Source organism: Mobula birostris, chromosome 22 (assembly GCF_030028105.1).
Source record: "Mobula birostris isolate sMobBir1 chromosome 22, sMobBir1.hap1, whole genome shotgun sequence".
NCBI lineage: Eukaryota > Metazoa > Chordata > Chondrichthyes > Myliobatiformes > Myliobatidae > Mobula > Mobula birostris.
In genome coordinates, this window is record NC_092391.1 from 58586798 (window position 1) to 58599097 (window position 12300).

Below are 12300 nucleotides of genomic sequence, written 5' to 3' on the forward strand. Positions count from 1 at the left end.
CTCTAAGTTACTTGAGCTCCTGTTACAGATTTTTTTTCTACAAATCGGTTTTTGGTTAATACTTTCTGGATGAGTAGGCTTATCACTAGGGTGCAATGAGCCACTTTTGCCGCATGCACCATAGGCTGGCCATCCCTGTGGTAGAGTCTTTTTCTGTTGATCAGTGTCAAAAATAGCCAAATTAAATCCTCTGTGATTCAATATCGTCAAATAATAAAACATGAAAACTTCTGAGGGCGGGGGCTGAATACTTTTTAATGGGCATTGTAACCATATAATGCATATAGATATGAGACAAGGTTTCTTCAAACCAGGGTGTAAAGTTGTACACATAACATACATAGCACATGATAATCAAGAATCCACCAACCTCTTCCCTATGACACAGTCACCTGTGGCAATGAATTCCACAGATTCAGCACTCTCTGGCTAAAGAAATTCCACTTCACCTCCATTCCAAAAGTATGCCCGTCTATTCTGAGGCTGTGTCATCCTCTCCACATCCACTCTATCGAGGCCTTTCAACATTTGATAGAAGAATGAGAGGTGACCTCATTGAAACCCAGATTCCACTGAGTACAGGCCTAGAGCCACCAAACACTCTTCATATGACAAGCCTTTTAATCCCAGAATAATTTTCGTGAACCTCCTTTGAACCCTCTCCAATGTCAGCACATTCTTTCTTAGATAAGGGGCTCAAAACTGCTCACAATACTCTGAGTGAGGCCTCACCAGTGCTTTATAAAGCTTCAGCATTACATCCTTGCATTTATATTCCAGCCCTCTCAAAATGAATGCTAACATCGCATCTTCCTTCCTCACCACAGACTCAACCTGTAAACTAACCTTTAGGGAATCCTGCACGATGACTCTCATGTTCCTTTGCCCCACAGATTTTATTTATCTCTATTTAGAAAATGATCTGCCTTTTTATTTCCTCTACCAAAGACCAGACACTTTCTGCCACTGCTTTGCCATTCTCCTAATCTAAGTCCTTATGTAGCCTCTCTGCTTCCTCAAAACTACCTGCTCCTCCACCTATCTTCATATTGTCCACAAACTTGACCACAAAGCCATCAACAAAGTAGTGGTCCCAACACAGATCCCAAAGGTACATTCACTTTGACTTTGACTTCCTCCCTCTACAAGTGCTTTCCAAAAGGATGGAACACACCTGTGCATTTTCTCAAAGTGAGATCATTTACACTGTTTTCCCTCCACTGAATGTACCTGCAAATACCTTCAACAGTGTGAAAACAACCAATTTCTCCAGTGCTCTGTATCCCTCTTGGCTTGATATACTCACACACTTCTCCACCAGCTTAGTAAGTGGTCCTGTTGAAGCCCAGCCATACCAATCTCTCGGCAGTGGCCCCTGAGCATCCCTGGGCTTGTGCGTGTAGCACGTTCGCTGCCTGGAAGGAGAATCCTCTCCGTCATCTCCTGCTCGATCCACCGCTGGGTTCTCCTCTTCAGAAGGTGGGAGATCTGGCACCAGCCAGTCACAGACAGTAGGTGAGCTCGACGGGCTCCTCTTGGAAACCTAGGAATGACAGAGTTGGTCAAAGGCCAGGTAAAGTCCCCAAGTGTGTAGAGAGAGGTAGTGGGGCCCACTGGATCAACAGTTAATTGGCTGGAGCAACTTGGCAGAATAGTAGGACAAAAGGAATTGTCAACATTTCAGGTCAATGCTCTAATCATCAGAACACCCACAGACGCTGTTGGACCTGCTCAGTTCTTCCAACAGGTTGCTTATGGCTCCAGATTCCAGCATCTCCAGAATTAGGCCATTCAGCCCATCAAGTCTGCTCTGCCATTTCATCATGACTGAGTTATTATCCTTCTCAACCCCTTTCACACCCCAGTTAATCAAGAACATATCAACCTCCGCTTTAAACATACCCATTGAAATGGCCTCCACAGTCATCCATGGCAATATATTCCACAGATTCAATTTCCTCTGGTTCCTGAAATTCCTCCCCATCTCCATTCTAAAAGGATGCCCCTCTATTCTGAGGCTCTGCCTTCTGGTCTAGACTACCCCGCCACAGGAAATATCCTCTCCACATCCACTCTATCCAGGCTTTTCAATATTCGATAGGTTTCAATGAGACCCCTTCCTCCATTTCTTCTGCACTCCAGTCTCTTGTGCCTCTTTGATATTTTAGGGGGAAGGTTGAAAAATACAGGTTGAGTGTCCCTTATCGAAAATGCTTGGGGCTGGAAGAGTTTCAGATTTTGGAATATCTAATGAGATAGCTTTGGTCACCATCATTTTCCAACTCTGGATTTATGTGCTACCAATAAGCAGTCTTGGTCTTAAATTTGTTCATCACACATAAAGTCCTGTGCAAAAGTCTTAAGCACATGTATGTATATAGCTGGGGTACCTCAGACGTCTGCACAATACTGCACTTAACGTGCAGCACAGAGCGAGTTTGTATATCTGGCAGGAGCAAACGATGCAGGAACAGGTAAAGAGCTGGAGAAGAAAGAATCTGATAGGAGAGAAGAGTGAACTATCAAAGAAAGGAAAGGAGAAGTTTCTTACTTCATCCCCACCCACCTGGCTTCACCTATCACCTTCTAGCTTGTGTACCTTCCCCTCCCTCCACCTTATTTGGGCATCTTCTACCTTCCTTTCCAGTCCTGAGCCCAAAACATCGACTGTTCATTCATTTCCATGGATGCTGCCTGATCTGCTGAGTTCCTCCAGTGTTTTGTGTGTGTTGCTCTGGATTTCCAGCACCTGTAGAATGTGTCTCTGTTATCTGGACACAGCTGACAGTGGGAATCTTACTGTGCATGAATTGGTGACTATTTTCTTCATTGTTCCAGTAGTAACCAAAGCTCTTCACTGCCTGTATCATTGTACAATGGCCCTGGGGTGGGAATGGTGCCACACAAATGCCAGTCTGCCTTTCCAGTAGATCCTGGTACTGTGAAGCATTTTGCCAACCACTACGCTGTAGTGCCGCCCTAAGGAGAGGAGGCTTTCCTTCCATAAAAAGCTCAAACAAACAGATGGTATCTTTCAGTCATTTTGAACTCCATTCAAATTCTCAGATTTCTCCTGACTATAGCACACAGAGGCTATACACATAAGAGCAGAATTAGCCCATTGAGCCTGCTCTGCCATTCTATCATGGCTGATTTATTTTCTCTCTCAACCCCATTCTCCTGTCTTCTCCCCATAACCTTTGACATCCCTAAATAATCAAGAACCCTATCAAAATATACCCAATGAATTGACCTCCACAGCTGTCACTGCCAATGGATTCCACAGATTCACCAGCCTCTGGCCAAAGAAATTAGACCATAAGACAAAGGAGGAGAAGTCGGCCATTCGGCCCATCGAGTCTGCTCCACCATTTTATCATGAGCTGATCCATTCTCCCATTTAGTCCCACTGCCCCGCCTTCTCACCATAACCTTTGATGCCCTGGCTACTCAGATACCTATCAATCTCTGCCTTAAATACACCCAAATTCCTCCTCATCTCCGTTGTAAAGGGATGTCCTGGTATTCTAGGCTGCGCCCTCTAGATGAGGCCTAAGCACTAGCTGTGGCTTAATAGGACACTCGTATGCAAAAATCCTTTAGAACTAATTCCCAGGAGAAATGTTTTAAAGCTCAGATCTCAAGAGTTCTGAGGTGGCTTGGAATCTCATTTTGGTGTGATGTGGCATTCCAATGGTTTGCTTCCATGCTGAAGTCACTGGAAGAATTTTCCCATAGGAAAGATTCAAGCGCCTCACAAGAGATGACAGTCCTGAGCTGGGCCAAGAAGATGCTCACAAATACTTGGCAGCTTAAGGAATGGGATTGGGAAAACAAGAATATCCTTGAGAGTAATTTTATAAAACACAGTGCATTGCAATAAGTAACATAATAGGGCTAGTAAAATTGTTCAAAAGCAACTGACAATCCACCACAGCACCAGCAAGCATTATGGTCATCTAATCATGAGGTAATGTCAAGAGAAATTTGAGAATTTGAGTGGAGTTCAAAATGACTGAAAAATACCATCTGTTCACTTGAGCTTTTTAAGGGAGGGAAACCTCCTCTCCTTAGGGCAGCATGGAAGCGTAGTGGCTAGCACAACACTTTACAGTACCAGTGACCCGGGTTCAATTCCCACTATGGGATGTGTGTAGGAGGAAAATACCCATTTTTTTTAAAAATGAGAAGAAATACCAGTGGTGTAGATCCACTGCATTTTGTACGCTGTGTACAGGGAGTTTGTTGGTTCAGCACCATCTTGCCACTTCTGTGAACAGTATTTTTATAAAACTTCACCACTACCAGCTGCATATGAAGTACATTTCTTTGCATGCCATTGAATGTATGAACACAGATCTCTTCCCAAATAAGTTTTTGATAAATCAGAATCAGGTTTAATTATGAAATTTGTAACTTTGTGGCAGCAGTACAATGCAATACATAATAGAGAGAAGAAAACTGAATTACAGTAAATATATACATACACACATACATGCACATTAAATAATTAAATTAAATAAGTAGAGCGAAAAACAGAATTAAAGAAGCAGTGTTCAATGTCCATTCAGAAATCAGATCGCAGAGGGAAGGAAGCTGTTCCTGAATTGGGCCGGAAGGGCCTGCTCCACATTGCATCTCTGTCAAAAACAAGAAGATCTTTGTTGCAGCCTCCTCGAGATCAGTCAGCTCCAACATAAATCAGGCTTTGGAGTAAAGGAGGTTAGTGATTTGACAGAGGTACAGACAGAGTGGACAGCCAGCACCTTGCTCCCCAGGCAGAAATGGCCGATAGGAGGGGACATAATTTTAAGGTGGATAGAGCAAAGGATAGGTGAATGTCTGTGTTTCTTTTATAAACACAAAGTGGTGGATGTGTAGAAAATCAGAATCAGATTTATTACGCGTCGGGAAATTTGTTAACTTAACAGCAGCAGTTCAATGCAATACATAATATAGAACAGGGGTCCCCAACCTTTTTTGCACCATGGACCGGTTTAATATTGACAATATTCTTGCGGACCGGCTGATGGGGGGGGGGGTGTTAATCACGACTGGAATATAGGTTGTAAGTCACTTATCAGTGGCTAATACAGTCAATTTTGTTTCTAAAAGGGTTTATCTAATGAATTTAATATTAAACCTACTACTACTACGACTTCATTATACACCAGTCATTGAAAGTGGGCATGCAGGTACAGCAGGCGGTGAAAAAGGCAAATGGTATGCTGGCATTTATAGTGAGAGGATTTGAGTACAGGAGCAGGGAGGTGCTACTGCAGTTGTACAAGGCCTTGGTGAGACCACACCTGGAGTATTGTGTGCAGTTTTGGTCCCCTAATCTGAGGAAAGACATCCTTGCCATAGAGGGAGTACAAAGAAGGTTCACCAGATTGATTCCTGGGATGGCAGGACTTTCATATGAAGAAAGACTGGATGAACTGGGCTTGTACTCGTTGGAATTTAGAAGATTGAGGGGGGATCTGATTGAAACGTATAAAATCCTAAAGGGATTGGACAGACTAGATGCAGGAAGATTGTTCCCGATGTTGGGGAAGTCCAGAACGAGGGGTCACAGTTTGAGGATAAAGGGGAAGCCTTTTAGGACCGAGATTAGGAAAAACTTCTTCACACAGAGAGTGGTGAATCTGTGGAATTCTCTGCCACAGGAAACAGTTGAGGCCAGTTCATTGGCTATATTTAAGAGGGAGTTAGATATGGCCCTTGTGGCTACGGGGATCAGGGGGTATGGAGGGAAGGCTGGGGCAGGGTTCTGAGTTGGATGATCAGCCATGATCATAATAAATGGCGGTGCAGGCTCGAAGGGCCGAATGGCCTACTCCTGCACCTATTTTCTATGTTTCTATGTTTCAACTCAGGCCTAGGGGGCTGGCGTCAGGCACGATGATGGACTCTCCACTTCTCCCTCTCCCTCATCAGTGTGTTCAGTTCATCTACATCAGCCGCGCCGCTGTCTTCTAGGAGCGTGTTGACTGTAGTCTTGGGAGGGCGCCCAGGGTTCATCCTCCTGTGCTTGGGCTCCCATGTGATGACTAGGCTGGCAGGTAGCTCGGGGTGGCGTAGACAGTGCCCCGCTAGTTGCAGTCTTCTCACCTCGATTTTAGTGGTGAGCATCGGTAGGTTGTTATAGAGCTCGACGTTCGTCATGTGCTGTTGCCAACTCACGTCAAGAGCCATGCGGAGCATTCGTGTATAGCAACCATCTAGAGACTTCCACAACGTCTTGATAAGTGTCCACGTCTCGCATCCGTACGTGAGAATGGACTCTATGACTGCTATGAAAATCCTCTTTTTAAGCCCTCTGGTCAGGTTCAACTTCCAGATTTCCTTCATGTCGTTCACAGCCCTCCACGCCAGCGCCTTCCATATCTTTATGTCCTTCTCAAACTCATCATTCTTGACCCGAGGTTCTTGTAGTCAAAGACTTCCTTAATGGTATCATTCTCTACGGTCTTGAGAGTACTTTCGTCGCAGTTAAACGCCATGTACCCTGTCTTTTTAGCGTTTAGGTGAAGTCCAACTTTATTGCACTCAATTTCCACTTTTGTCAGTAGCTGCTGTGCTTCCTCCATCTGGTCAGAGGGCAGGACTATGTCATCTGCAAAATCGAGATCTGTGAGCGTAACTGGTCTGACCCTTTTGGTTCGCCCTGGTTTTATGGTAAAACCAAGCTTGTCATGATCTTTGGTAGCTTGACGCAGAGCGTGATCAAGGACGATTATAAAGGTGTAGGGTGCCAGAGTGTTTCCTTGCAGCACACCAGCTAGGAGCTTGAACACTGCTGTTTCTCCGTCTGGTGATACAAATTTCGCCATGGTTTTCGTACAGCTGGACTCTTTTGTTCTCAGTAGATGGTCTGGCACTCTGTAAGCTTTCAGGATCTTCAGCATTTTACCTCGGTGAATGGAGTCAAAAGCTTTGTGAAAATTGTTGTAAGCAAGCACGGCTGGTAGGTTGTTCTTCTTGACTTCCTCGATGATCCTACAGAGGGCAAGTATTTGCATTACTGTTGTACGCTTCTGTCGAAAACCATTCTGATTGAATCTTAGCTTAGCGTCAATGGCGGTGCGAATCCTGTTCAAGATCATCCGGTTGTATAGCTTTGCTAAGATACAGGTCAAGCTGATACCGTGGTAGTTATCTCTCTTCGTGAGGGATCCAGACGTGAGGACTGGGATAATGTTTGAGAGTGACCACTGTCCTGGTTTGTCGCCTTTCATCAGTGCCGTATTGCATATGTCCAGCAAGATGTCGTCCAGGTCACAGTTCTTCAGGACATCTGGTGGTATCCCATCTGGTCCAGCGCTCCTGTCCTGTTTGAGTGCATATTTGGCCTTCTTCAGTTCCTCAATGGTGAATGGGCCATCACCAATGTCGACTTGCATTAGTATCGTGGGTATGTCCTCTTCTTCCTCCGGGATCATTGGGGGGCTTCCCAGCAGGTTCTTAAAGTGGGTAAACCATGTCAGGACATGGTCCTCTGCTGTTTTACCGCTTATTTGACCTAATGGGGACTTCTTCCATCTGCTGATCTCATTGACTAGGTGAATGTCAGTTGTCATTCTCCCCTGAAATGACAAATTGAGTTCATTGAGCAGGTTGAAGATGTCACACAGATAAGCGAGTTTTGCTATCCACTCCTCGTCACTGAAGTGTGCTGCCAGTGGTGACTTTTTTCCTGAAAGAAATCTCTGTAGCTGCTCTCTTAACTCAAAAACCCTGGTCAGGGCTCTCCCCCTTGATAGCCACCTGACTTCAGTGTGTAAGAGAAGGTGTTTGTGCTCTGCATCCATTTCCTTGCAAAGCTGCTCAAACAGTCGTGAGTTAAGAGCTTTTGCTTTGATGTGATTGATGTCTTCAACAATGTCACTCAATACGCTGTTAAGATCAGGTGACATTTTTCGGCTAGCCAGCATTTCCCTGTGTGTGACACAGTGTGTAGACTGACGTTCAGGAGCAACCTCTTTGACTCAGGAAGTGAAACCAGACTCGTTAAGCCGTTCCAACAGCTGTGCTTCAATGTCCTCCGCTATGTCATCGATTCCCCTTGAAACTGTGGTAGCTGAAAGTGAAACCTGTGCCATCTTGTTAGCTGCAGCTTCTCCCAACAGTTCACAGCACATGTCCTTAGCAGCAGGCAGAATCAATTCTTCAACAGTGAAAGGCTTCTTAGCCTTAACAATACAGCCAGCCACTAAGTACGATGCTCTCAGAGCAGCAGCGTTTATGGAGGTGGTGGCTCTCAGCACTTGCTTCTGTCCCGCTTGCTCACGTTTTTTCCGCTCAAAAAACTCAACAGGTTTGTCCTTAAGTGCAGGGTACTTGGACTCAAGGTGCCGAAGCAGTTTTGAGGGCTTCATTGCCTCATTAGACAGCTTGTCTCCACATATCACACACAGGGGGCTTGGAGCGTGTGAGTCACCGGTCACAATAAAGCCATATTTCATGTACGACTCGTCGTATTTTCTGTTGAAGGAAGCTTTCTCTTTTTTTGCAGTCTTGGCCTCAGCTGTCTCTGCGTTATCATCATCGTTAGGCCTTTTATGTCCCCTACCACCTCTTCCAAAGAAACTCTCAAGCGACGTTTCTTTTTTACTCATCAAGTAGTTGCAGGTTAATGACCGACTGATAACCACGCGTGAGTAATGACCTCACATGCGTTCAAGTTCAACAGCGGGCGTGACAGAGAATGAGGAAAGGTGCCGTTGACTCATATGGTTTCCTCGTGGCCCAGTGGTTGGGGACCACTGATACAGAAGGAAAAAACAAAACAAAATAATTAATAAATAAATTACAGTATACACATATTGAATAGATTAAAAAAGCATGCAAAAAAACAGAAAGACTATATATTAAAAAGTGAGACAGTGTCCAAGGATTCAATGTCCATTTAGGAATCAGATGGCAGAGGGGAAGAAGCTGTTCCTGAATCGCTGAGTGTGTGTCTTCAGGCTTCTGTACCTCCTACCTGATGGTAACAATGAGAAAAGGGCATGCCCTGGGTGCTGGAGGTCCTTAATAATGGACGCTGCCTTTCTGAGACACCGCTCCCTGAAGATGTCCTGGGTACTTTGTAGGCTAGTACCCAAGATGGAGCCGACTAAATTTACAACCTTCTGCAGCTTCTTTCAGTCCTGTATAGTAGCCCCCCCATACCATACAGTGATGCAGCCTGTCAGAATGTTTTCCATGGTACACATATAGGAGTTTTTGAGTGTATTTGTTGACATGCTAAATCTCTTCAAACTCCTAACAAAGTACAGTCGTTGTCTTGCCTTCTTTATAACTGCATCAATATGTTGGGACCAGTTTAGGTCCTCAAGGATCTTGACACCCAGGAACTTGAAGCTGCTCACTCTCTCCACTTCTGATCCCTCTATGAGGATTGGTATGTGGTCCTTCGTCTTACCCTTCCAGAAGTCCACAATCAGCTCTTTCATCTTACTGACGTTGAGTGCCAAGTTGTTTCTGCAACACCATTCCACTAGTGCTTCCAGGGGTGGTGACAGAGGTCCTATTAGGAAATTTGAGAGACTCTTAGGCACATGGATAATAGAAAAATGAAGAGCTAAGTGAGAGGAAAGGTTTGATCTGAATGTAGTTTAAAGGGTCAGCACAACGTTGTGGGCCAAAGGACTTGTACTGTATCGTTCTATGTTTCCATATTATAGCCTCTCTTTCCTTTATATTGCACTTTTAAAATCTATTTTTATAAATCAGCCTTAAACCATCTTTTCAAACTGAGACCATAAAACATCTGACTACATTGTATGGTGACACTTGTTAATCAGTTTGGGGTACATTTCTACCTCTGAGGCACATAGATATAGCTCGACTTTTGCACAGGATTGTATATTTGGTCCTTTATGTTGTTGTTCTTGCTGTTTTGCACCATTTGTTACAGAGCTCTTGATTAAATCAGAAAACTGATAGTTAAGCTTTGTTTTTCCACTGAAGAATAAGATAATCCCTGTAAAGACGGCAGTTTATTCGTCTAGACAAACATTACAAACCAAAACAGGAATTTTATACTGTGCCAAGTTCACAATCTCCCCACACTTTAATGTACAGCTTGAACTGATATCAAGGCAACGAGACACCAAGCCAGACTTTGACCACAATGAATAGTTCCCAGAATTTCTAGTTCATGTCTAGTTTAAATACAGTCTTGTCTTTAGAAAGGCACTTCAATAACACTGGACAACAAAGATCTTACTTCCTGAATACTTTGAGTGCACCTCATGGACCTTGGGTGTCAAATGGTTGTTGTGATGCGCCTAGTGTGGTAGTGCAGTGGGTAGTGCTTGTCGCTCTCACTTTCAGCTTCCACCGCTAGCTAGCAGTCTTACGAAAAGGAAAACTGAGTGTGTAAGTCTCTCCCTGCCAGTACATAGCCTCCCCAACAGCAAGCCTCATGTAGTGCCTCCTCGCTGACGACACACAGAAACTGAACTCCTTCCGGACTCGGGCTGAACTACAGAGGACAAGGGGGTCTAGCCCCTGCAAACGTAGCTCGCAGGCCCATCGATGTGTGGACATGCCCTGGTGCTCGTGAACCAGATCCCCAGCTATGGGTAAATAGCCCCACTGCCTGTGGGCAGCCTCGGAGAGGTGAAGGCTCCAGGAGTAAACTCAGACAGAAAATCCGGAGTGGAGACCCTAGGGCAGCTGGACGTCATTGAACATCCTTCCGACGGTTCCTGCAGCCAAGCTGGTGCCAAACGTATCGCTTCATAAACTTTCCTTTGGACTACACTGGTGAGGCTGAGAGGGGGGTCTTAACGACTGGGCATCTCAGGGTCTCCATACCTTCCACCCAGGCTCGTGATGATGATTATTCATTGTCCTTCGAGACAGATGGATGCCAATGAAAGGATTTTGGGGGGCTGATCATGAAAATTGCCATGAAATTTCCCTATCGCCCATCAGTTTTTTTTTCAAATTCACCTATATTTGTTATTTAAATTCATAATTCAAGCCAGAATAACTGTTGCCAAGATTAAGGAAGGCATTTTTGTTGGTCCACAAATCAAACAGGTTACAAATGACAGGCAATTTGAAGAACTTCTCGTGGGATGGAGAAAATTGCGTGTAAAGCATTCAAGGATATTGTTGAAAATTTTCTTGGCGACTACAGAGCACCAAACTACATGCAGCTGGTTGACAATATACTTTAAGCATACAAAACCATGAAGTGTAACATGTCACTAAAGATTCATTTTCTGCATTCCTATTTAGACTTCTTCGCCAATCTTGGCGCTGTCAGTGACGAGCACGGTGAAAGGTTTCACCAGGGCAACTGGAATCCATTAATACGGGCTGATTATTGTTGGACCCTTAAGCGAGAAGAAGCAGACACTGAGTATAAACAAAAATCATCAACAAAACATTTTTAGCTTAGCTGAACTACTGCAAAGCATCAGCAGTTATGCAATTAAATGCATTCAATTCAATAAAAGTTAATTTCGTTTCTCCAAATTCATATGTGATACCAGTAGTCTGAAATTACATTTGTGTTCAGCTTCAAGTTTACAAGTCTCTGCAGCTTATTTCAATCTTGTGCAGTAGCCCCCACACCCCCAACCCAGACAGTCATACTTCCAGTCAAAATGCTCACCAAGGTACGTCTATAGAAACTTGCCACTGTCTTTGGTGACGTACCAAATCTCCTCAAACTCCTGATGAAATATAGCCATTGTCATGCCTTCTTTGTAGCTGCAGCCAAGTTCACTTCCGCCCCTGACTGTAAGGAGTTTGTCCCTTCTCCCTGTGACCGCGTGGGTTTCCTGTGAGTGCTCTGGATTCTCACACGTTAGTCCGTTCGTGGGCAGCAGAGATGCGCAGGCTTTTCTGGACCCATTACTGTGCTCTATATCTAAATTTTTTAAAACCTGGTTTCATAGTTGAGAGTGTTTAAGCTGGGGGTGGGGGGGTGGGCAGCACCCGTGGTGAAAGAGGGGAAAGGACAGCTCATGTGTCAGGCCAAGACTTTTCATCTGGACCTAATGAATGGTCTTAAATTGTATTTGAGAATACAAATTGGTTTTGAAGTTGCAAGTACAAAGCTGAGAATAATCATAAACCTATTGAATTCTCACAAAGTTCAAAGTAAATTTATTATCAAAGTATATACACGTCTGCATATACAACCCTGAGATTCATTTTCTTGCAGGCATTCCTGCGCTTTCATTCTAAATGCTGTTTGCTTACTTCTGTTGTTTGCACAAATTGTTATTTTTCTCTCTCTGCACATTAGACATTTCTGGGGGTTCTTTTGGG

The 12300-nt window shown here is 44.3% G+C and overlaps 1 protein-coding gene across 3 annotated transcripts in view; it reads right to left on the reverse strand.

The window, feature by feature from the left end:
- LOC140186224 (uncharacterized) overlaps nucleotides 1-12300 on the reverse strand; it is a 91722-nt gene that overhangs the window by 12795 nt on the left and 66627 nt on the right. For 2 of the 3 annotated variants that reach the window (XM_072240219.1, XM_072240218.1), the window contains one exon: nucleotides 1307-1543. The exons of the other annotated variant lie outside the window; for it this stretch is intronic. In XM_072240219.1, the coding sequence (XP_072096320.1) occupies nucleotides 1307-1543 (237 nt within the window). The remainder of the gene's footprint in view (nucleotides 1-1306; nucleotides 1544-12300) is intronic. 3 annotated transcript variants of the gene reach the window in all.